General features: G+C 43.4%; 1 protein-coding gene across 3 annotated transcripts; it reads right to left on the minus strand.

Annotated features, from left to right (window-relative positions):
* Window positions 1–7,003: 7,003 nt before the first annotated feature.
* Window positions 7,004–26,433, minus strand: LOC108273124 (axin-2). Of its 3 annotated transcripts, XM_017482155.3 has the most exons (11): window positions 26,082–26,432; window positions 24,191–25,090; window positions 20,137–20,277; window positions 16,949–17,051; window positions 15,079–15,219; window positions 13,824–14,281; window positions 13,532–13,708; window positions 12,921–13,136; window positions 12,303–12,398; window positions 11,191–11,364; window positions 7,005–9,160 (listed from the first exon to the last, which is right to left on the minus strand). In XM_017482155.3, exons 2-11 carry the CDS (start codon window positions 25,003–25,005, stop codon window positions 9,034–9,036), a joined length of 2,448 nt encoding a protein of 815 aa, XP_017337644.1. In that variant the 5' UTR covers window positions 25,006–25,090; window positions 26,082–26,432; the 3' UTR covers window positions 7,005–9,033. The 3 variants fall into 3 exon arrangements, with proteins under 3 accessions (XP_017337646.1, XP_053540128.1, XP_017337644.1); XM_017482157.3 differs by lacking the exon at window positions 20,137–20,277 and having other exon boundaries at window positions 7,004–9,160; window positions 26,082–26,433; XM_053684153.1 differs by lacking the exon at window positions 15,079–15,219 and having other exon boundaries at window positions 7,004–9,160; window positions 26,082–26,433.
* Between the last annotated feature and the right edge of the window lie 20 nt (window positions 26,434–26,453).

The following is a 26,453-nucleotide window of genomic DNA, read 5'->3' on the forward strand; positions in this document are numbered from 1 at the left end:
TACGCAACTGCTTTTGTGTTATGGAAAGTTATACTTGGCTCGGGGGAAGGACTAAATTGTGCATTGCATATCACGGGGTGCAAAAGAGGACACGCAAAAAAGCAAGTCAAACAAAACATGTATAAATTCCCTTCGCAGTTTAAAGGCCTGGTCAGAAATTGCTGAAGCAGCACCACAAACTAGCTCTGACCAGCACCGAAGTCACTGAGTTTGTGTGGTCTTAGGACGGCATTACTGCCATTCGAAGGCCCCTGTAGTTTGCATTGCCCAAAACCAGCCGGTACTGGGGCACTGAACGCGAAAGTATATGTCAGCCCAGGCCAAACACATCGATCTCGTGACAAAGCGCTCTGTGTTGCGGGTCCGACTGGAATGTGGGACTTTCTACACCATAAAAATCCTGTTATCGAATCTACGAGCCGAAGATGGAATTCTCTGAATCCGTGCTGCTTTGAGAACAATGGGGAAGAACGCAGAACCCACAGCAACCACAGGGGAACATCCAATAATACAGAGATCAGAGAATGCCGTGGTAACCGAACGAAAAGAGGTGGCTAAAAATGGCTGTGGCTCTGCTTCAGTAAACATGTCTCCTGTCAGATAAATTGTTCTTGTTGTTTACGGTGGTTAAGGCAAAAAAGTGACCAAATCCGCCCAGGGATGGGAGTAGGCAAGCCTGCTTGGGGAGTGAGGGGGCATTTTGTTAAAATAATCATAGAAGAATGCACATCCACTCCAGATTGGGCCTGGGAAGACAGAGGAATGTTGAGAAAGGAAACAATTGCTCTGAAGATGGATTTTAAATGGAATACAGAAGAAAGTAAAATTTAGATTCAGTAAACAAGCACCACTGATGATGAATAGATAGCTGTGTCATATGTATATCATGTTCACATTGCAAATTGATAACAAAACCTGTATGTATATCTATCATTTTTTAAACAGATTTTGGTGTAGAGAAATAAAGAGAAAACGCTGTCAAATTCTTTCTTCTGAAACAGTATTCTCGAAAAGAAATGTCCCGGATTTATACCATAGCGCTGTTGCATTCTTGATGGCTGATTGGTCAGAAGGTACTCAGACAGTGGTTCTGGCTGCAGGACAAATCGCATGTTTATATTAATGCACTCAGTGTAATATGTTATTGTTTCTATAACAAGAACTCATTCAGAGGAAATAATAAGAAACAGATTGATAAAACATGTTCTTTTCTGTAAGGAGACGTTTCTTTTAAGTTTATGGAAGGAGTCTCCAGTGTCAATGCTTTGTAAAAGTCAGTATGTCTTGCCACGACAGGAAAGTCTTCAGGACAGAGAAGTTTGCGCTTATGGTTTCATTCATGCTTCCATCATTTTTCCATACAGCTTATCCTACACAGGGTTGCGGGGAGCCTGGAGCCTATCCCAAGGAACACAAGGTGGGGGACACCTTGGACGGGGCGCCAATCCATCGCAGGGCACAATCACACACAGATTCACCCTCCCATTCACTCACTATGGACAATTTAGACATGCCAATCAGACTACAATACATGTCTTTGGACTGGGTGAGGAACCCGGAGTACCCGGAGGAAACCCCCAAAGCACGGGAAGAACATGCAGACTCCATGCACACAGGGCGGAAGAGGAGATCGAACCCTCAACCCTTGAGGTGTGATGCAAACGTGATGACTAGCTTCATTTTTTTTTTTAAAGAAAAAAGAAGAGGCTTGTGAGGGAACTAAATATTTAAAACTATAAGTGCTCATTAATAACTGTAACCTTGGCATAATTCCGAGTTATAAGACGGGTTATACACTTTGCGACATACTATTATTGGATAATAACCAACTTCTGGAGCATCACACCATTCAGTTGTTGAATATTTTTCTCTTAAAGCACATGTTATGTTTTATTCCTTACTTAGAGCTTAATTTCACAAAGTACCTTTAACTGAGGATTCAGAAAAGCCTACCGTATACCAAAAACTACCATTAGGCTTCCATCATAAGTGAGATTTGCCTGAACAAGTTTTCCATTCTTCTCTCAGTACATCGAAAGATGTCAGATCTTTTTTTTTTTTTGCTAGAATTACACACATGATTCAGATATGTGTGAGAGAATACGTTCTGCATAGCGCTCATAACTTTTCTTGCAACTTCTTTTTCTTTGTCTTTTGACCCTCACAGTCCTTGCACCATTTAAAACACCACACCAGCACTTCTAACATTTTATATGAAGTGTTTTTGGCACTAGTGCGTCTCCAGTGAGGCGTTGGTATCTGAGGTTCAGTGCTAGTGGCCATAAAGTTCTGAGATCTTATCCCAGGATGGTCAGAAAGAACCCCTTAAACAAAACCTTTACCCTTTGGCTGCTCTTCTGTAGTCTTAGATTCGATTTTACCTCAGTTGTGACTCGTAAATTCGCCAAACTAATAAACTGAATCGAAACGCATTCGATCTCATCTCGCTCCAAGAAGGGAATTTAAGATAGGTGTTTGGCTTCTGTAACTGTAGATCATATATCAGCATTAAATTCATACCTTTGATCCGTGGCCACATGCAGTAAATAAGAAATAATGTTTTCTGGAAAGATTCCAGGCATTTAAAAATCTAAACGTTAAACTGAAAGAATGATGTAAAAGCTTGCCTCAGCAGAATCGTGCACGGGATTAAACACGCGCACACAAAACATGAGACGTCTGATCAATTCCATCGTGTTGAATTAAATTCGACCCAGAAGCAGATTTTTTAAAATAGATTTATACAGTACTGTAAAGAGAACACGCTCAGCTTCTTGTCGATGCCAATACTATATTGTACTGCAAATATTAAACAGTAAACAGTAAAAAAAATTTCACGATCATGATTGATACCACAGTAAATGAGCAGGTACACACACACAAATCTCAGGCTAGTAATGTTTTCATTCTGCTGGTGAGACAGTGTTTTCGATCAAGACATTTTTTTTAAAATCCAGCTGGATAGGCTCTGGATCCAATGCACCAACCCTGACCAAGATAAAGCAGCTGCTAAAGATGAATGAATGAATGAATAAATATTCTGGATTTCTAAACACACACAGCTGTTATTAAGAATTTTATTTAAAAAAAAAAAGATGAGAGGACTGATAGGGAACGGGATGCTACAGCTAAATGCAGCTTTCGCGCAGATGTAGAGCTATAGCACTTTAAAGTCAGTCAGTATTAACTAATATCGATATTTCATATTTAATATTAATATGCTGTGGATGCTGACTTGATCAGAAACCAGTAAATCCCCCAAAACATCCCAGAATCCCACCACTTTTCTGTCTTGCTCTGTCTCTTTGTTTTTCTCTACTTTTCTTTCTTTGGCAGAAGTTTCCCATGTTTATGCATTCACTGGTGATTGTTGACAGGATTATGAGAGATGGGTTCAATCCCCCCCTCCATTCTCTCTATTAATGTTTATGCTGCACTGAGATTGTTGGTGGGATTATGAGGAAGATGTTCCTAAAGGCAATCTCTTTCCTTCATGAACCATTAATGCCATATGAAATCGGCATCAAAGCTCATGCTTTGATGTGTTGTTTTGGCTGCTGAGCTCCTCTTTCTTCTCGTTCTCCAGCGCTCCCTCGTTTCATCCCTCTTCCTCTCTCGCTCTCTTCTTCCGATTCCTCACGGTTACTGTACAATCAAATAATTACACGGATTGTAAGCAAATGATTTTTTACCTGGCAATTAAATATGCTAATGGTGAACAGCAGGGATGAAAGGACTGATTTAAGGACCACGAAATCTACAAAAGGTGCAAGTGCACAATTGTGCCAACCAGGGCGTGTGCAGCCCCGAGAGAGAGAGAGAGAGAGAGAGAGAGAGAGAGAGAGAGAGAGAGAGAGAGAGAGAGAGAGAGAGAGAGAGAGATTGACTTTGAGACATTCTGGAAACCAGCTCATGCTGGCCTGTTTGCAGTGCCTATGCTAAATGGACTTATAAAATAACTGAAGTTTGGGAGAAAGACCACATCTGAAACTCCACGTTCTTCTAAGTTAACTTTCCATGTCTTCCTTTCACTACTTGTAAGAGAGCTTCAGCACTCACCACCTCCCTGTCTGTTCCCTGCTATTCGACATCTCTCTCTTCATTGAGGAGGCCTGGTGGTCTGGAATAAAGCAGAAGCTGCCCAGAACTCCAATGCTATTTTCAAATCAGCTTGATTAGCTTTGATATTCAACTGTACAAGTTTTGTCCATATGGATGGGCATAAATGACACAAGCTCGCCTACACCAAATTACTGCTACAGTTCCCTCCGAAACTATTGGAATGCCAAGGCCAAGTCATTTGTTTGTGTTCTACACCAAAGACATTTGGATTTGAGATCAAAAGATGGATATGAGACGAGAGTTTAGGATTTCAGCTTTTATTTCCTGGTATTTTACATCCAAATGTGTTAAACGACATAAAACATAGAACCTTTTGTGTCAGACCACTCAATTTTTAAGCGAGCAAACGTATAGGAATAGGTAAGACTTGAAGTAAATTTAAGTTAATAACACTTAATATTTTGTTGCATATTGCTTGGTTGCAATTACTGCATGAAGCCTGTGATGTAATAAAATGATTGCTTTTTCAGGCTTTTACTGCAGCCTCTTTCAGTTTTTATTTGTTTTGAGGGGGTTTTTCTCCCTTCAGTCTCCTTTTCAGGAGATGAAATGCTGCTCAATTGGGTTAAGGTCTGGTGATTGTATTGGCCAGTCTAAAACCTTCCACAATTTCCCCCTGATGAAGTCCGTCGTTAAGTTGTCAGTGTGTTTTGGATCATTGTCTTTCTGCATGATGAAGTTTCTCCTGATTAATTTGGATGAATTTCTCTGTAAATTGACAAATAGAACGTTTGGGTAAACTTCCATTTGAATTACATCATCAATAAAGATTAGTTAGAATCCAATTGAGAGGTTAGGGAACCTTACAAGGATATTCCCTGTTCGGTTCCCACTAGAGCTGAAACAGGCATGTCCCACTGGACAGAGACCCAAGGGCAGACCCACAACCCACTGAAGATATTACATCTCACAGTTGGTTTGTGAACATCTGGAATCTGTGGTTGGGGAAAAGTCTGGACTGAGCTTTTAAGTCTGTTCCACCGCAACCCCTACTAGGATAAGAAGCATTAACAGACCCGGCATGAAGTCTGATAGTTTATGTGAAACTATATAGATGTGGTTTTTTTGAATATGATTTGTGATAGAATTACAATTCAGAAAGCAGTTACTATATTCGAGCCAACTTGGTTATAAACATTTACAAACTTTTAAAAAATGGAAAAATGCCAAACAAAATGTTGAGCTGTTACTCATAATTGAGCTGTCTTTTAATTGCTGTTGACTGAATAAGATTTCAATGACCGTGAGCAGTTATGTGTTATTTTTTAGGGTCATACCCAAAGCCCAGCTTGCAGAAATACATCTGAAGTACAAGGACAAGCCTTGGTGTGTGTGTATATATATATATATATATATATATATATATATATATATATATATATATATATATATATATATATATATATACTCAGCCAAAAAGAAACGTCCCTTTTTCAGGAGACTGTATTTTAAAGATACTCTTATAAAATCCAAATAAGCTTTACAGATCTTGGTAAGGTTGGATTGGAACGGGTTTAAACAATGTTTTTCATGTTTGTTCAATGAACCATAAACAATTGTTGTACATGCACCTGTGGAACAGTCCCTAGGACACAAACAGTTTACAGGCAGTAGGCAATTACGGTCACAGTTACAATAAGTTAGGACACTAAAGAGACCTTTCTACTGACTCTGAAAAACACCAGAAGAAAGATGTCTATGGTTCCTGCTCACCTGCGTGAACATGCCATAGACCTGCTACAGGGAGGCGTGAGGACTGCAGATGTGGCCAGAGCAATAAACTGCAATGTCTGTAATGTAAGAAGCCTAAGACAGTGCTACAGGGAGACAGGAAGGACAGCGGATTGTCCTTGCAGTGGAAAATTACATGTAATCGTGTGATCCCCCCAGACGTGATCGAGAACTTGTAAACGCCTCGGTGGAAGAGTGGGGTAACTTCTCACAGCAAGAACTGACAAATCTGATGCAGTCCATGAGGATGAGATGCACTGTAGTACTTAAAGCAGCTGGAGGTCACCACATACTGACTGTTACTTTTAATATTGACCCCCCCCGCTTTGTTCAGGGACTCACTATTCCATTTCTGTTCGTCAAACGCCTGTGAAACGTCCTCAGTTTATGTCTCAGTTGTTGAATATTTTAGAATTAATACAAATATTTACACGTTAAGAAATTTGCAGTTGAATGTGAGAGGACGTTTCTTTTTTTTGCTGAGTATGCACATATTTTGTGAATTGGGATATGGCTGTTAGGAAATTGTACGATGTCACAGATTTGTAGGCTGTTACATGCACCCCAAATAAATTCCATAAATTGGCATCTATGGTTAATCTGTTGCAGAGAAAGGATACAGAGGACTCGTCTGTCTAAGCAAAGGTTAGCGCACTGGCTGGTGGACATCATCACCATGGCCTATAGAGGGGCTACGTCCAGCTGCTATTATGACATGAGGAACGTCTCATTCTCATGAGCACTATTTAGAGGATTGCTACACCAGGTGGCGCTGCTACCTGAAAGTCACTATTCACTTGCTCCAGATTTCCAGAGGTGAGAGCACTGCAGCAACCTCATGACACTATGGCATGTTACCCAAATTCTTCTCACCACCCCTAGTAATTAGAGGAAGGGTGAAAAAGAACGCTAGTTATGCAGGTGTTACTATAAATGCTGAAATGCCTGGCTAATTTGCCAGGAATCCTTGTCATTTAGGACTAGTAGCAAAAGGGTTCTGAGGTGTCCAGGTGATTCCCACATCCCCTGGACTTTCATATAACCACAATTACATATATAACCTGCGTGTGAACTTTCTTAACAGTTACAGTGTTGAGATGAGGACAGGAGCGACACCACAAACCAAGTCTCTAGAAGAAGTAAATGAAGACCATTACAAGTATTTTTTTTTTTTTCTTCTTTAATTTGAAAAATATAAAACTTTATTAATAAAAGCTACATCTTTTAATAATTACAATAATTATAGCTCAAAGTAAAATCTTTAACTGAAAACTCTTTGTATAATGTATAATTTACAGATTTGATAAAATGAAGTAAACAAAACAAAGTAAATGATATTTATTAAAAGCTTACAAAGTGTTTCAAAACATAAAGCCCTTCTAAAAACCAAGGGAATATAACACCCTGAAACAGGGTAGCACATGGTATGGTCCATGTAGGCACAGGTGCTGCACTGATATCAGATAAACTTTAGTGCCCTAACCCCCTCCCACGCCAACCCCCCCTTCACAATGGAGCGTTCGTAATATAGGCCTACAGTATGAGATTATCTTAGAAAATGTGGTATGAATGTGGTATGGATATGGTAAGCTGTGATTGTGACCTATGAAGTTGCATACATTTTTGCAATGTATAAGAGTTCATTTCCTGCCAAAAAGTGATATGTCACAATTCATACAATCACAATTTTATGACTTACAGGGCATCGGAATTTGTAACTTGCAACATATTTCAGATTCGTTTCATACGGTATGTTTACAGATCATTATTCACATTGCTCGGTTTGCACTCGGATAGTGTGTAGCTGTAACGTATAGATAATCGTGCTCTATATGGTAACTGCAGCGCACTAGCAATTTAGCAGGTTCACAAGGGGATTATACGGAAGTTGGGAAATTATTTTGCCGTTTTTTGGTACCTTCAGCTTGCTATTAGTAACAATCCCAGAGTTGTAATTGTGTGCCTAGGCAATATAACCAGCAGGCTGTAAATGCAAAGTGAAATTCGTATGTCAATAGTGATTTCTAATAATAGAAATCATATTCTAAAAACCTAAATTAGGATTGCACTTGCGAAACAGGCATACGATTACAATTTCCAATACACTCACGATTCCTTTAGACAGACGGAAAAACAAAACAAAACAAAACAAAAAAACTCCACACCAACAAACAAAGGCACCACAAGAAGAGCTTTCTATAATCGACGGCCCATATGACTATAATTTCAGTCATGAAGGTCGCTTAATTTTTTTTTACTTTTTTAAGATCTCCAGTATCATGTCTTACGCCTGGTAACCTTGCATGACTAATACTGGAGCGTTCAGTAGAGGCCGGACGACGAGTTATGGACAATTCAGCAGCTAAAAGTGAGAGCTACGACAGTGACTTGATGATCTTATGAAATTTACTGGCAATGGGAACCTAATAATGTCTACTAATGAAACTCTTAAGAAGTAGTTACTGCACAGGTAGCTTTCATTGCAGCAAATTATGATCAGAAATGTGTTTTAAGAGGAGTGGGAAGAGTGTGTGTGTGTGTGTGTGTGTGTGTGTGTGTGTGTGTGTGTGTGTGTGTGTTTTAAGCAGCGTGTCCTTTCGGTGGACGTGAGAGTCAGGAAAAATAGGATAATATAGTTCAATAAATACTTAAAAAAAAAAAAAAAAAGATAATAAAAACATCTTCCAAGGACACATGTATATATACACATAGGCGTGTATGTATATACGCATGTATAGATGTTTCAGAGTTCAATAGATAAAGCAGATGATGCACTATAGGCTCCGTCCACTTGCTGTAGCGTGATGAACTAATCTGCACCTTCAATGGTTTTATTTCCATGCAGCAGCTCAAAATTGTTTTCTAAGGCGGAGTGGTTAGAAAAAACAAAGGTCTTGTGCTCATCTTCATTGGTTATTATTGTTCCTTCAATCGCTTCATCACATCCCATTCGGTCTTTTTTTTTTTTTTCTCTTCAAATATATTAACTCTAGGTAGCTTTAAAAAGGCACGCATTTGTGCCAAAGGAGTCTGTCTGCCTGATGTCTGATGGACGGCTAGCTTTGTTTCTGAAGTTCCTGCTGACAGCGTGTTTGGATGGTGGAAGTTCATTTGTTATCCCGGCGCTTGATAACTGTTAAAAGGTGTACAGCAATCGGCTGGCCGGATGGCGAGATGTGCTCAGTCCATGCGCTCGACTTTTCCCAGGATCTTCCCTTCGTACATAGGCAACACCGTGCCGTCCTCCCAGATCTCCTCGAACACGGCACCGCACTCGAACTCATCGCTGGCCTTCTTAAAGTAGTACCTTCAACAAAATAGAAGAAAAGACGCCTGGTGAATATACATTTTCAATACTTATTTTCTTTCCGTAAGGTGTTCCTAATGCCATTGTGGCCAAAGCGGACAAGTCAATAAGGCTGGGTCTGACTAGACCTGCAGAGACACGCAGACATTCTCCAGGTCGTGTAAACATCTCAAGTTAAATACAACATGACAAAACAACAACAACAACAACAACAACAACAACAAAAAACGGAATGTTTCTGGAGTTTACAAAATGCCTTCTCTGTTTGGAGTGAGTCGCATAGCAGCCTTGGCCTTTTGACAGTAAAACCAGGGAGCTGCACGGTGACCTCAAGGGTGTTCTAGAGGTCAAAGGTCACATGACCCTGACACAAAGACAGCACTGAAGGTTCAGTTGGGGCCCTATTCTACGCTGAGCCCCTAATGATCTGAGGTCTCTTTAAAAAAGGAGCAGGGATCAGCGGGGAAGATTTAATGATTGGCTTTGTAATGGAAAAATGCCTGACTCGCACCATGTGTGGGACAGCTTTGGAATTCCACAGCTTGCTTGGGTTTATGGGTGAAAGCTGACTAACTCACACAAACAGCATGTGTGTAAACTTGTCCCCCCTCCACACCCCCAAACGTTTTTTTTCTGTTTCTTTTTTTTTTTTTCTTTTTTTAACCACTTCTCTCGCTTCCCTCATTCTGATGTAGTCTGGATTTCTATTGCATTCTGTATTCTGTATATACCGTACGTACGCCTCTATTAGGAATATCACAGAGATGCGCTGAAGCCTGTGTAACCTTGGCACAGATAAGCATCTTCCTCTTCATCTCCACCACACTCCTCTCCTTCCTAGCCTTCATATCCTCATCTCTCAGAGGGAATTAAACTCTCTCCCAAGCGAACGAGAGCAAAGAGAATCCGAACGAAGGTGAAGTGAGAACGTAAGAGCCAAGAAGAAGAAAAAAAAAGGTAGAGGGAGAGTAAAAAAGAAACATGTTCGATGTGTTTGTCGTCGCATCTGGTATCAATATTGTCTGGCAAGCTGGTTTTACAGCGCTATAGAAATAATTGAAATACGTGAAATAAAGATTTCTGAGTTTATGGCTTTGGTGAACGGCAGTATTGATGACTAACAACTCAAGCACACTGAGTATGACTTTAACCCTTTACATTTCTTATCGCAGTGTCGATTCGCTTGGTGTTATATCACTCGATAAAGCAAAAATTGGTTTTTAATCCCTGAAAGTATGAGTACATCCGGACTGGTCTATAATTTCTGTACTGTTTTTGTTTATAAACATTCTAAAACTTCTATGTATTTAGAACCGATCATAATTATTATAACAACGTAACTGATATTATTATTGCAATGTCACTTACAGTGTTGACTCACTTTAATGATTTTAAACATGGAGAATTTACGTAGGTTAATGATCAACGCAACAGTTATAACATAAGTTGCTTTGATCAAGCTGCCGTTGAATGGGAACTTCGTCGGACTTTTTCGTCCAGGAATTGTGGAAATAGCTTCTCCTGATTAACTGATCGTTGCATATGAGTGCTGCTATTGTTAGGACATTTAGAAACAAAAGCCATTGTCTAGACATGTCCTAAGCCTCTGTTTGAGAGCGTTCAGGTTTAACGTCCAAGTTCAAAGGCACTCTTGGTCCTGTAAAGCGCTGCCCATGCTGAAGATGTGCGTTTGTGAAGGGCTTGTGGCTGATGTAATCCCGGGAGGAATCTGAGAGGCTGTCAAATGCAGCAACTCAGTGGGCAGAAAATAATAGGGTTTGGGCCGCAAAGCCATGCTTGTTAAGAATGCCTTAGCGTGGGAATCGGGGGGCTGACGTGACCAGATCCATGTGCACGACGCAATCTGCTCCTCCACCCCACCCCAATTCTCCCCATGCTTTTGATTGTGATGTGCTTCTCATCTCAGACATCTCATCTTAATTACAGAGATTTGGTCTTTGTTTTGTTTTTTTCAGCTCTGTGGACGCCAAACAAACAGGCGTCTGTTGAAATAAAGCAACCGAATTTACCTGTAGTTGCCTTTCTTGCGGAGCTGCTCTTTGAAATGGCCGAGAGTGAGGCTGTGGGTCTTCATGAGTCTGCGGTAAGGGATCTCCTCGCCACAGAAGAAATAGGTGACCACCAGCTCCGAGCCAGAGTGGGCGCTGGAGTGTCCGGCACTCAGCCGCCGCTGCTCCTTCCACCTTTGGAGAAGAAATACAGATGGGTTAAAGCTTCGAAGGTCACCTTGATATCCTCAATTAAGCCTAATATTAAATAATAGTACATGATATTTGTATGCTTTTTGTCGAGGATACAAGACGATATTGGTGACATTTCCAGTGGTAAAAACTGTAGTAAATGTAACCCACTCAAACGGTTCACCTAATCTTTTTTTTTTAAAGTATACTTTCATGCTGAGTTGGGTTTTCTCCTGTGAAAGTGTGTCCTTGATGAGGAAAGCCAAGCCAGCAGAGGCAGAGAGGAGCCTTTTCTCGAGCGTAACATGTGATTAGGTTGCGTCTGAAGGCAGCAGGAGCTGTTGTGCACCGTGAGACGGCTCTGCGAGGGCCCTCCCGAGTTTGATGGATGATGGGCCTTTGTGTCAGTGTCTGGGCTTTTCACTAATCTGACCTCTCGCTAAGAGACTCCGACAGGCTTTCAATTCTGCCTTTCTCCTCCCTCCCCCCAATCCTAACGTGACGGTCCAGCTCAACCTGTGCACAGTGGTGCGGTGGCAGGCTCGGAGGGCTGGCCTGGACCAACATGTGTTGCAGGGGTGGCCAAAGGGCAAGCCCCCAAAAGAGCTGTGAAGCTTTTCATTCACTTCCAGGGCTTTGTTAGCGCCGCTTCAGATGGCAATGGTTCGCCCTGAGACAGCTGGCTGGCTAAAGGTCAGCCAATTAAAGCTCAGAAGAGTGTGTGTGTGTGTGTGTGTGTGTGTATGCGCTGGCTGTCAGGTGGCTGTGGCTGGACATCAAACATCACCACAGAACACTGAGACGAGCGACAAAAATATTTCGGGGATTGTTAAACCTAAAAAAAACTTCATGTGGGTTTAGAAACACCCAGATCCCTCTTAATTCCTTGTCTTTTAGGCTAGCCTGCTTAAATAAAAATAAAAGCAAATGAATAAACATACTCGTCCATCTGCAGGGCAGGGCTGATGAGAGGCGAGCTGCTGTTGGAGAAAAGAGACGGATGCACTCTCTCTTTCTGCAGGCTGGAGGCTGAGTGTCTGTGGGTTTAACAGATGGAGTCATGCATTAGGTGAGAATACAGAACTGAGCTTCAAATAACACCGAACCGGAATTTTTCAGAGAACTGATATTTTTCACTTTTGGACCCTAGATGACTTTGCAAGAAAGTATTGATGTTCCCTTCGTTCAGCTGCACATCACATAGCCGCAGTCAAAATCGTGAAGTGTTTTGGTCCGTATTTCTTCCTAACCCGATAGAAAGTCTGCTGGGGATGAACCAATACAATACGGAGTATTTCTGATTTTCCAATTCAACGCCAGGTTGATTAAGACAAGTAGGATAGTTAAAAACTACGATGGTCCATCTTGAAAAATAAAGCAAAATGGGCATTGTCACAGCAACACCTTTTTCAGTTAACACTGAAGTAAAAAAATAAAAAAAAAAATACGTACTGGATGACCATCAGCATATACTCTGAGACGATTTTTATCTTTGTAAATCATGGTGTGAACTCAGTCTTCGAGATATATGTTAATATTGAATATGGCTGAATCTGTACCTTTGTTTAGTGGGTTTGGAGGCTTCTTCCAGTCTTCGGCAGGCTTCTTCGAGCTGTGTGAGAGTGTTTGGTGGAGAGAGGGGCGGCATAGTGGGATCCTGGACGAACGGGTGACCCGGATGGTGTGCTCGAGCATGACCACCTACTCCTCCACCACCCCATAAGGGCGTCTTAGAAGACAAGTCGCTTGGGTGCACCTTCTTCAGGCCTTGAGAACTGTAGTGAAGATTTGTTTGTTAATTTTGCCTTTAAATTTTATATATATATATATATATATATATATATATATATATATATATATATATATATATATATATATTTTTTTTTACATTTTATGACAGATTCAATTCTTTGGCCAACGTTCTTTGTGCTTTATGTTTTTTAGCAGATGTACTTTGTCTTACTGTCTTACTGGGTGTCGTATCCAAGTGTGAAATTCCAAGCCTTGTTTCATGTATATCACTATCGAGTCTAAGTTTCTAGCACTTTTAATATCCACTGTCGCCTGCTGCCAATATTCTGACTCATTGCCTGTTTTTGGTTCACTCAGTGAGTGATTACTCTATAATACGCAGAGGTATACAGCTATAAAGTGTGCTCATGTGACTCACCCGTGAGGTTTGTGCCTGTTCTGCCTCTCACTTTCCAAGATCCACTGCCACACGTTGTGTGATCGGACTATACCATCTCTGGGGAGCAGAGGTGAGCTGCTTTCCTCTTCGCTTGACTTGCAACCACTCATTCCATCACTAATATTACTGGGACGCTTAGACAACGTGCTGGTACGCCTAGAGACAAGAGCAAAAGGAAATCAGGCCTACGAGATCCCCAATAGGCATAGCTATGTTTGGTTATGTTTTCATGTATGAGATCCGTTTGATGTATTAAACCTCCAGAACTCACCCTTGTTGAAGATCGGCTGAGTTGTGGCACCTTTGGTAGCAGTAATCTGACCCGGAGGAGCCTAGACACTGCGCCACTCGGTGCGCCGCCTCAGCCTCCATTTCCTCCCTGCTCTTGGGTGAAGCAGAGTGGTGGTGGTGGATGTAGTGGTGATGGATGTGCTTGGTGGAGGGCTGCGGAGCCATCCCGGGTGTCTTGGATGGTACAGAACAGTGCATACTAGGTAAGAGATTGGGGGTAGAGCCTTGCTGATGATGATGGTCAGGGGAACGGGAGCGAGGCGAGTAGCCTGGTATGCCAGGGGACTGGCACCCTGGGGTCTTTAGGACCCTGGAGAGGTGCTCATCCAGAATGGCTTGAGGGTCTTCATCGCACAATCCGGAGGAGAGGAGGCTGAGAGCAGCGGGAGGCGGCTGGGGGACGACTACAGGTAATTCACTGTCATCTCGTTCTTCTTCCTACACACACACACACACATACAGAGCACAAAGAGGTAAGTTATCAGACCTTCTTGCTGGTCATTAAAAATTAAAATGATAAACTATCCTTCCAGTCTATGCACAAAAGAAATCAGGCAAGTCTCAATATTTAAGAGGATAAAGAACACGTTCGAATTTTTGAAATAGTGACGCTTAGTCCCGCGAGCTTGAGAGTTCTTCCACAGTTTCAGCCATTACATGAAGGAAAAGTCCAGTATTTTTCAAACTGATCTCTTATTTATTGCATCGCTAGCTTATAAAATGGACACGTTTTCCAGTCCTGAAGCTTGGATTATAAATGATTCTTGATTAAACGAGTGTTCTCTGTAAATAGAAATAGGACAGAATTCTTGCCTGTGGTAATCACCAAGTTAAAAAAAACAACAACCGAATATTCCTTTAATAAAATGTCAGACTAGTAATGTCTGTCAGAGACAATCAATGCAAGTCGGATCTTCTAAAAATATAAAGCGGACACTTTTTGTCAGTACCACAGGCACAACTAATAAGGCCAATGAGGTGCCAAAAGGTTACACAGTTCAAAGATCAGAGGTCACATGGTTTAAGAGGTTGAAAGGGTTAGGCACTTAGGAGAAGAGCTGCCCTAAGGTCCTGCCTCAAAAGAGGCTTTTCATCTAGCAATAATTGAGTGTGATGAGGTGCGGCTGTGTGTTCGAGCCGAAGGATCAGGCGTGGAGCGATTTTATCCTTTTCCAGCCAAACTGCCTATATTAAATAAATGCCATCCATACTGGAACATCCTGGTTGTTACTAACCTCCTGTATCTGCTGTAACCTTTCCTCTAGAGAGCTGAGCGTGTCCTGCTCGCGCTTCAGTTTCTCCAGACGGGCGATCAGCTCTGCCGCAAACGCAGACGGCTTCACTGGAGCCATCTCTCGCGGCAGTCGCTGCGTCCTCTACAGGCGAGACGAGAAAGAACGAGTTAAGAGTGAGCTGCTCGCCATCGCCATGAAAGGGGCAATGCAGTAACAACAAATTGAGAAATTTAATTATTACTGAAAATAAAAGTTTCATCTGTAGTAGTCTATGGGACCAGCTGTAAAAAAAAAAAAAAAAAAAAATCCTCCTACAGCACATCTGGTTGCACACTTAAAACATTTTGGAGTCCTTTCTCCTCAGGATAGTTACTATAGTTTGCCTTCGTATGCAAGAGAAGGATTACACTCTACTGTTTGGTCTTAAAATGAACCAAGAGGGCGTATCAGGGGTGTTACATCGCTATACAGTATAAGAGTGTGCGTTTCTTTATATTTCCATCTCAAGCTATTGACCTGACCCTGAATCCTCCAACACTCTTCATTTCTCACTTCTCCCCTTCTTACTTTAATGGCAACTGCCAAAAGTACCGCCAGCCTTGGGCAAGAGAGCTGGACTGACCAATACACACACACACACACACACACACACACACACACAAAAACATGCACACACACCCACCACCCATGCCATCAGCATGGAGGCTCTGAAGTCAGCCAGCTTCAAAGAACCCTTGTCAAACATCAAACACACGCAAGGAGTGGGGGCGAAGGGGGTGTGGGGGGCGACACAGGCTTTTAAATCCCAGAATAAAAGCCAGATAGACAGAAAAAAAGAGCAGGGGGACAAAATTAAAAGAAGAGGAGAAAAAAGGGAGGAAGAGGGCAGAGAGAGAGAGATGGAGAGAGAGGGATGAGGCTGGAGAGTGGGGGCTGTAGGAGATCACAACGTGAAGAAGTAATCTATTTCCTGACCGTGAATAAGCCACGTCAGGACAGTTGTCCCAGACTTTGAGAGGATTTTAAAACAGCTTTGCCCCATTTCCTGTTTTTTTTTTTCTTTTCTGTGCGAAAAAGAAAGAGTGTAGAAGTTTCCGGGCAAACTTTTGCCTCGGGGTGCAGTCCATCACTGTCTAAATTCACAGAAAATAGTTGGTTTTTTTTTTTTTTTTAAAAAGAATTGCCACTGTAACCTCCGACCTTAGTGAACACTCAACCCCAAAAGCAAGTCTCCAAACAACTCCTGCTACCAAATACACCATGCTGAGCCCTACACCATGGGGAGATCAGAGAGAGGAGAGGGGTGGAAAGAGGAGGAGGTTTACTGCGACAAAAACACACGGAGTAGAAAGGAGGGGGGGTCGGTTTGGGGTTTGGTTCTCGGCTGGAGGTTGTCACCAAAGAAGCCACACAAGCCGCCTGCCTGCATTCAGCCTCTGATCAAAGGGTGCTGAGAATCGACTCCTGCTCTCACTTCCAGATCCTGACCACTTGACCCCTGCGCTTCGCCCTTCCTCCTCTTCCCGTCTTTCAGTTGCATCATATCAATTTAGAACCGGAATCCAAATCTAAAATCCGAATCGAACCTTTATCTTTATCTTCAAACAGCAGCAGGGATGCGAGAGTGTTATTTCTATGGAGATACATGCGGGGGGGCTGAAAGAGGGGAGGAGGGGGAAAAATGCATATGCTAATGCAGGCTTTCATTTGTAGCCTTTTATATGAAAATGAGCGGAAGAATATAATATTCTGTCAAAACACGAGCTCGGAGAAATAGAAACAGTGCTCCCACTTGGGGGAGAGGTCCCAGCTGGCAGTGGCGGGAGTCACTGATCTCAGAGGAAAGAGAGACAGGGAGAACGAATCTTACCGGAAAGTGGGGGAGCGAAACTTGTCCGTTGATCTTGACGCTCCGGTGCATCTCCCGCTGTAGCTGTTTCTTCGTGCCCAGCTTGTATGGCGGGATCCCGTCCCTGTTCAGGAAAAAAACAACAATAATAAGACCACGAGACAACAATCTTCAGACTAAACACTGCATTAAGTTTCAATTCCACGAAGTACAAAAGTAAGGCTCGTTTGGTTTGGACGCGACCTGCTGACCCATTATGTTTTATTATTGGAGAATTTTTTTCTTGCTTTGAAGGCCGCATACCACAGCCTTCTCCCTTGACAGCAGATCCAGTAACCCTTGCCTTTACTGCACTTTCCCCACCCCCTGTTTCAGTTTCTACAACATTAAGGGCATTAGCAACACAACACACCTCTCCTTAATGATTTTAGATGGGACCCCGGGGGCCACCGTTTACTGCCTAACGTCAACATCGGCGGTCTGTCCCCTGCCGAGGGCATGAGAGAGCCATCAAAGGCCAGAGCAGTCCTTTCGCAAACACAGAGCTGCTCGGCAGGGGGTCACTTTCTGATTGCTAATCCTAAAAACACGCAGAGAGACTTAATAACGATGCTGATGAGCTCGTTCGGAAGTGTTCTGCATGGAGGGATGCTTTTAACCATTTGGACAGTGATAAGACATGAACGACATTAAACATTTAGGACCGGCGAGTGAGCGACGAGCCTGACGTTTTCCTTCAGTCGAGATGAAACGCGCTAATCGGCACGTTTCCGTTTGTGATTTGTCTGTGTCCGAATGCATTTTTGTCAACCGCTGTTTCAGTATTTACAGCTCAACTCTATGGAGCATGACCTATCCTGAACGCTACTCTCTCTCTCTCTCTCTCTCTCTCTGTGTGTCTGTCTCTCTCTCTTTGAAATCTCACACTCATGCGCATATGCGCTCCCTGCCATCTTCATTTGGCAACAGCATCTCACGGCTCCTCTGATCTCAGCAACATCAAAAGCTCAGTTTGTAAGATAAGGTAATGTTTGAAGTTGGCACTGCCGCATTCCCTAGAGTCCAAGTACATCCATAAATAAGATATAAGCATGGAAAAAAAAAAAAAAAGAAAAAAAGAATGAGGCTAAAATCACCCCTAACCCGGGGTTTTATGCCTTTATCTCAAACGGCGATTCATATTTGTGCTGCGCCTTTTAAACTGTCGTAGATATCGCATTGTCCAAGCGATAGAAGAAAGAAAAAAAACCCCACGTGAGACTTATTTCATGAAACAGCCAAAGAAATCGCTAAACTCCAACCATCTGTGAAGAACTTGGCAGGACCCTTTAGCTTCAACAGTTTTATCGCTAGTTTGTAATACTTCAGTGAATGAAAATAGTTTTATTCATCCATACTCCAAATGTAGACTGATTGAGCTGAATGGAAAGTTCTGAGAGAAATTGTTTAGTAGTTCAACAACAACAACAACAACAACAACAAAATAATTCTAACAGGATCGAAAACAATAACCGAAAGCTAATCAGTTAGCCGAGATCATGCTACATGCTACACGTGTGGCTGTTAGCCACGTTAGCGGTTCTGGGAGAATTCCTTCAATGGACCGCATTTCTCATGGATGAATACCAGTAGCCTCCAATTAGCATTATGCAAATGACATCATGCTAATTAGGGGTTACTAGCGCTCAGCTGGAGTTAGTCGTGTTAGCAGTGTGTATGCACTCCTACTTTTTAAAAGCGTGCAAACCAACACAAACAGATGGATTAGCGATACGGATAGTCTGTTCCTCTCTATAATTTGAAGTTCTTTAAAAACCACAGCAATGTTGGAGTGAATGAAAGTAGGCTTCTCTTTTTCTCTCTTCAGGGGGAAGCCATACATGCCCCCACCAACAATTCAGTCGTGCAACTAATTTTCAAAGCGGTCTGAGTTGCTCTCACAACCCCCCCCCCCCCCCCCCTCCCCCCCTTCTCCCTCCAGAAGCTCTGGGAGCCAAACAATGGGCCAAGAGCGCCATTCAGCTCGGCCTTTCATCCTCTCTGAAACCACGTAAGGCTCCTTTGAAAAAAGGAGGGGGACTGGATAGTGTGTGTATATGTTTGTGTGTGTGTGTGTGTGTGTGTGTGTGGGATGATGAAAGGGTTAGGGGTCACGAGGAGGGAGTGTGATTTTAATCCCAGCATTGGGAACCCCAGGTGAGTCGTCTGCGGGTCCAGGAATGAGGTCTATGCGCTCGTCTACGGCTGCCGACCAAACGTGCTCTGACACTCGATCTCATCGCGCTAAGGCTGCTGGGAAACCGCAGCGGTGCCGAGTGGGCAAAGCCTCACTTTCAAGCTACGCCAAAGCCCCCTCCCTCCTTCTCCCACTCTCGCTGAGACAGACTTAAGGGCTAATGGCTAATTTTACTGTGCAGATTTGAGAAAAGGGAAACATTGAGATAATGATGAGAGAGAAAAAAAAAAAAAACGGCCACGATGAAGTGAAAAAAGGTGAAGATTGGGAAAACATCACACAGTCCTGTAATTTGAGCGATATGCTAAATCTAAATCGGAGCCCTTTTAAACTTAGCATGTGTGGCCATCCAAATCCGATCTACACCAAACATCAGCAGGAAGTCCAGCAGCACTAAACGTTCCCTGGTGCTATGATGATTTCTAAAGATTTCCAATTTCAAAAGGTTTTACCATTTTCCCAGATTTTTCCGTGGTTTTATTAGTTTGTACTATAATATCCTAAGGGTTACCGTATGCCGAGCCAGCATTACTGTTAACGCAGCCACACCTGTAATGTTCTAAACTGTTAAACTATGTATAACTTTCGTACCATAGTTGTTTGAAACGAGAACAAAGGTGTCACGGGTGGCGTTTTTTTTAACCCTCAGTTTCTTTGTGCAGTATTTTGTACGAAATCAAATTCCACACTTATCTCTACTTCCCGTACCTACGCGAGACACTGCTCTCAAGAAGTCCACCCAAGTCCTTCCAATTCCTGTTTCTTGCCAATCTTTCTCTAATCACAGTACAGCTGTTACACTGTCATAACAGCTGTCGTAACTGCCTTTGCACTTCATTCTTCGCGCAAATGGACGTCTGTTGAAATCTTTTCTTCTTTAAACCAAACGGAGGATTGATGAAAAACGTCAAACCAGGGGTTCGAGCCAGAGGGGAATGAAGCAAGAGTGTGTTCTGATGGACGTAGCACTTACACACTGCTGTCGGTCATGGACATGGAGTCGTCAGTGGTGGCGTCGCTGGACACCTCGCTGTCGTTAGCGCTGCTGGCTGGAGCCACGACGTGACCCGAGTTCACAAAATACGGACTGGCCGGGTCTCCTCGTTTCTGAGCCCTGAAAACACAACGGGTCGTCAGTATACGCTCAGGATATTAAAGTTGTTGCCATTAGTACAACTCAGCATACGCTCTCTCTTTGTTCGGTCTCATCAGAAAGACAACCGCTAACATGTAAAAGTCCAACATCAGTACATCGATTCAAAATGGATTCAGGCTGTATGCGCAGACTACAGACAAACTATCGAACTCTTAGGTGAACTTTTGTTCGGTAGGATTCAGGTGTAGTGACGCGGTGGTATGATATCAAATTCTCAAATCTGATTGCGCGGAGGGTGTTGAGTCATTTTCTGTAGTCCTGGCTGCAAGCAAAATCACAGGTTTATATATTAAATGTGCATCGTAATTGGTTATGGTTTCTATAGTAACGGCTCCTTCGTATGGACTTCACTTCGATTTGCACACAAATCAGTGTTAATGAATTCACTTATTTATTTCAAAAGGTATAACGGTCGATATGACGACGCTTTCTGTAAGGACGATGGTGCTTCGATGTTCTTTTAACATTTACGGAAGGAGCATCCAGTGTCGGGGCTTTTCAACTGATGAGTCTTCAGGACCTCTCGGTTTCTCTGTAACATGACGAGCTGCATTGTTTTTCTTATTGTATTAATAGGAAGGAAAAAATAAATAGGCTGTAGAGCGGAGCAACTGATACGAGTGATATTAAACATCATTATTTCATCATTACATCTAATATGTAAGTGTTATTAATTAAGAAAATAAAACTGGTCATCATTTTGACAATTTGATCAATTTGCGGTGGTATAAAAGGAATAAAGTCCACCTCACACAACCCCGTCGCTGATTATTTACCTGTAACTGCACAGCTTACAAATTACACAGGCCAACCCATATTAGTTACAGTATCAAGCTGATTCGGAGTTTAGATTCGAAGTTTAGACAAACTCCTCGCTTTGGACTGTACTTTCAATCATCACAACACACACTGCTTGTCGCATCACTTCCTTTACCGCTGACGTATGATGAAACTGCGCACATGCCCCTTTATCACATTTCTTTCTGAGTACCTCTCTCTATATCTCGCTCTTTCAGTATGTCAACAACCAACAACCACTTCCCCTACTTCTGCTGTCTACACCCCCACCTCACTGTTTGGGTTGGATCAAAAAGTTTCCCGCACTCTTCTACTCCAACGCTTTGCTTTCTCTTTCCACCCCTCCCTCATTCTCTCCCTCTCTCTCTCTCTCTCTACTTTTTTTGTCTTTCTCTTCTCTCCTGCTGTGCTGCATTCCTGTTTCCCTGGCAGAAAGAAGGGAGGGGAGAGCAAGAGAGAGAGAGAGAAAAAGAGTGCTGAACTTTATGAGAAATGCCTACTACACCGGGTCATGTGTGAAAAGAGGAGACAGAGAGAGAGAGAGAGAGAAGAAAGTAGAGAAAGAGAAAGAGAGAGAGGCACAGCATGACTAAAACCATAAGCCCAAGTTTGACCTCCTACTCTACTGTGCACACACTCAGCTGGGCCCTCTCTCTCTCTCTCTCTCTCTCTCTCTCTCTCTCTCTCTCTCTCTCTCTCTCTCTCCCCCTCCCTCTCTCTGGCTTAATCTCTATCAGAGATATTTTTCAGAAAGAGATAAAAGGCAGAAGTAGGACCGGCCAAAAAGCAGCGAGATACAGGATTCTAAGGGAGAAGGAGCCTCTTTAGAAGAGGGGGTGGGGGTGGGTGGGGGGATGTCTGAAATTAGTTCCACATGTGTCAGATAAAAACTCCATCACACACAGAGTTGGCGCAGGCCGTGGGGAAAGAGGAGGGATGTGCCTCCCCCTCACACCCCCCAAGTCGCTCTTACACACTCTCTCTCTCTTTCTCTCTCTCTCTCTCTCTCTCTCTCGCTCTCAGTGAAAACACCAGCAGGAAGAAGCAGAGATGCCCTTATGTCAGCGACACCCCCCATCCTCCTCATAACAGCAGCGGCAGGACACTTTGTCTCCACTGAGACACACACACACACACTTTGTCTATGTACTGGCAGCCACACACACACACACACACACACAGAGTTTGGAACCATTTGGTCATGCTTCTTGCTTAAGCTCTTTTCATCTGCCCACTTTTTAAAATCCAGAAAAAGAGCGGCCGCGTTCTGTTTACTCCAGTGATCTGTCTTTAAGACACAACAAAGGACTGGGGGAAAAAACTTCAAGTGCATTGCGATGTAATTGTTTCCAGATGTCTCTCGCTTTATTGTGTGGATGTACTAAGACCAGCTCGGTCAGTGCTATTAAAACCAGGCTTTGATTGAAAATCATGCAGAAAACCCAGAGTTCTTTCTTTCTTTTTTTTTTCTTCTCTCTCTTTTTTTTTTTTTTAACGTGGAGCTCGGTGTCAGTGCGGCGCAGCTGCGTTTGGAAACGTCTGTGGAACAGAACACAAAGGCTTCCTTGAAAACTTCTTATCTTTCATCTTGGACCAAAACTAAAATATCTTCCTTCTGCAGCTCAAGTGTGAGTGTGTGTGTGTGTGTGTGTGTGTGTGTGAGTGAGAGGAGGAGAGAGATGTGAAAGAGAAAGAGAGAGAAAACCAGACACAGACACACATTCAGACACACAAACACACACACACACACCAATTTAAAGCACTTCAACAGCATAACTAATGAGTGTGGAGTGAAAGGCTGTCCCTAAACATTAGTGTACATACAGACACACCACAGTAAAAGAGTGCTGAGTATCGGGTTTGGGCTCAAAACCGCAAAGTCTGACTTCAAAAAGCGCAAAGCAGACCACCAGATGGCTGCATTCAAGAGTGCCATAATTTCACATCCATGAAGGTTTTTAAGTCGTCCGGGGCAGATCACTGAATCGTCTTGTAGTGCTAAGTCAAAGCAGATGGACTCGTGTTTTAATCGTAGTGATGTTTTGCCACACATTCCTGTGTGGTCGTTCTTTAAATTTCATATCCATGATCTGTGGTTTTTTTTTAAAATTATTTATTTATTTATTATTTGTCCAGGACAGGTCACAGAATTGTCTCGTACTGGTAAACGGAAGCAGTTGGCGTGTTGGTGTTTAAATCTCAGATGTTTTGCCACCGGTTTTCCGATACAAGTCTAGCCACGCTGACTTCTGGTGACTTGGTTTATAGGCTAATGACCTGCTTAAACAAATGAAATCAATGGGGCTGGATCTGCTGCCTTCGATTTCATACAAAAAAACAAAAAAGTCATTAGAAAGGACTCAACCCCTCACTCAACCTTCATACCGTTCATATTTCACCACATAATTGCACTTCAAAATGACAAAACAGACCACCAGATGGCTGCAGCTATTATGCAGGTATTAAATTGTCTAGCAGGAGTAAGTTATCCAAGATAACGTCGTTGTAAAAACGTTTTCCCCGTCATCGGTATCATCTTTTGGCGAAGTCGACTCACGTATTCCTAGCTTGTCTTCTGCGACTTGCAAGCTGATGTTTGTGTTTACCCGAGAGCGAGGTTATGAATTCATCATATCGTCTAGTAATAGTAAGTCAACCTGATTGACTTGCAGACCTTTCAGCGCTTGTTCTTCGCCCGAGGAACAACTGATGACGCCAATCACAAATCATCACACATGGGCATTTATGTACTTTAATAGCTTACTAACCCAAAGCCCTGAAAGTCACAAAGCGGACCATAACTTAACATGTACACGTAGTCATCATCATTAAACAACTATTCTAACGACAGCCAATGAACTGTCTAGTACAGTAGTAAGCACAGGCAGATTGATCTGTTTTAGAGACTGATAACACAGGATCTGATAAAACCTCTCTGATGATCTGATCTGTGACTAAACAAATCTAGTCATGTTGACTTAGATATAAATGAAAAAAATGACACATCACACGCATTCTGTTTCTGTTAGGACTTATGGTAATCTATCAAGCATATTTATTGATTTCTTTTTACCTGCAGTCTGCGGTGCGCAGCGTCATGGTGGCGCGCAGCGTCTCGGCAGACAGCCCGACCACAGCCGCCAGCGCTTTGGCCTTCAGCTCGCCGCAGCTCCACTCCTTGTCCTCGATTAGCGGCGGCAGGTAGCCGCACACAAGCTCGAGGCTCGCCAGGCCGCCATGCGCGTGGGCGTGGCCGGCGCACGCAGCGTTCTCGCCGCCGGAGCGCACGTAGTCCAGGTAAATGTCCGAGGTGAGAAAAGCGCGGTAGGCGCTCTCCTCCAGCCCGCCCTCGATCTCAGTCTGGGCCTGGTCGAACATGCGGAGCTCGATCCGCTGCTTCTTGACGCTCTCGCGGATGCAGGCGCGCGTCGCCGCACGCAGGTGCTCGGCCACCACGCCGCGACCCTCCACGTAGCGCTTGTAAATGGCTCGCGCCACGCGGCGCGTCTTAGCGTCCTGCAGGTCCATCTGCCGAAAGCCGTTGCACGCGAACCAGAAGTCGAGCGCGTCCTCGCAACGCTCACGCTCCAGGAAAGTCCGGAACAGGTGCGCGCCGTCCTGGTCGGCCAGCAACGAGCGCAGCGACTTGGTCCACCGTGCGAGCGGCGAGTCTGGCGACGCGCTCCCTTCCGGCTCGCCCAGGCCGTCCTCATCCCTCCGCGGCGCGCGCGCCGATTTCACCGCGTTCTTGATTTTCATATAGGCGGACGGATCGCAACGCGACAACGACGACGACGCCTCCTCCTCACCCTCTTCTCCCGGTACCGGTGGACGGGGCGCGTCTTCCCGGAAGCTGGTGGTCACGGGCTCAATGAGCGCGCGACTCATGGCTCCGTTGTCCTCTCCGCGCGCCTGTAAGTGCACCTCGGATCACTTCTCAGGGGCGACCGGAGCCGAGCAGCGTCGAGCGTCTCTGTAACACAAACACATCCGAGTTTCACTTCAGAAACACTTCGAACGGCGCGTGAGCAATGTTGAGCATTTATTAAATAACATCAGAAGATCTCGAGACAGGTAAATGTCGACGCACAGAGAAACGCTTGCCCATGATCCATCCATTAGGCTACAAGAAAACTTTTTTCTCTTCTGCCAACCAGTGTGACAGATGTGGACTGACCGTTTGGACTCAACAGAGTGAGTCAAACCCGCTCTCTATCCATCTCTTTAAATCCAAACATCCCCGTTATGTACTTGTTATGTCATTCAATTTACTAAAGAATCACAATTGAGCTGTTTTATAGTCATGTAGGCTACCCTATGTGATATAGGGTGTAGGACAGACGAGACAGATGTCATAGCACCCCTAAAAGTGACCCTACGTGTGATTCATAGGTCAATACAACAAGTCAAAATGACTCACTGCTTCATTGTCAGAAATATAACAGACTATCAAGTGTCTCCCGATCTTATAGAAAGCGCTGCTTGTTTCTGATTTTGTCTCAGAGCCTCACGAGACACACAAGCGTGTTAGACACACCGCTTTCCTTGTGCATATCCTTATCGATATACTAAACATGAAATATCGCGATGATGCACAGTATCGTCCTGACCGTCGCTCCTAAAAAAGTGCATCTCTAAACTTTTTGAACTTGCCATGTTGCTTAGAAACAGTGATCGAGTGGTACTACTCAGGGAGATCAAAGAGTTTTAGCCTAATAACACACCTCCGACCTATAAACAAAAACATTCACGCACTGTAGTCATGGGTGAACATAATAGCCGCGAGATAAACACACAAACAGCCTGCAAATGAAAACTTGCAATGCAGCTCAACAATCATTACTCATATAATACAAAGTATCAAACTATATCTAAAGACAAGGCATTCGAAGCAGTTGTCATAGCAACACATACACGCACGCACACACACACACAAACACAAACCATGCATTTCACGTTCGTACCATATTTTCATCACGCCGCAAAAAAAAGAAGAAGAAAAAATAAAAAAAACAGTGAAGAAACGTGCGGAGTTGAGGTCTAAACACAACGCAGTCCCGGGGTTTCAGCCTTAAATTAACGTGATCCGGTAATCCAGATTTTAAATCTAATACGGTATATTCCAGGAAAATGTTCCTCTCGTGCGTGGAATAAGCAGTATATCCGTGCAAAAATAATGGACAGATGTGAGGGAAGTGTGTTCTCATTGAGACAGAGAGAGAGAGAGAAGAGAGAGAGGGAGAGAGAGAAGACGCTGCTGCTCCGCTCGTGTTCCATTCAGCAACTGGTCTGAAGTAAAGCATGCCGTGGATCCTCCTCTCTCTGAGCAGAGGAGG

This window comes from Ictalurus punctatus, chromosome 12 (assembly GCF_001660625.3).
Source record: "Ictalurus punctatus breed USDA103 chromosome 12, Coco_2.0, whole genome shotgun sequence".
Lineage (NCBI taxonomy): Eukaryota > Metazoa > Chordata > Actinopteri > Siluriformes > Ictaluridae > Ictalurus > Ictalurus punctatus.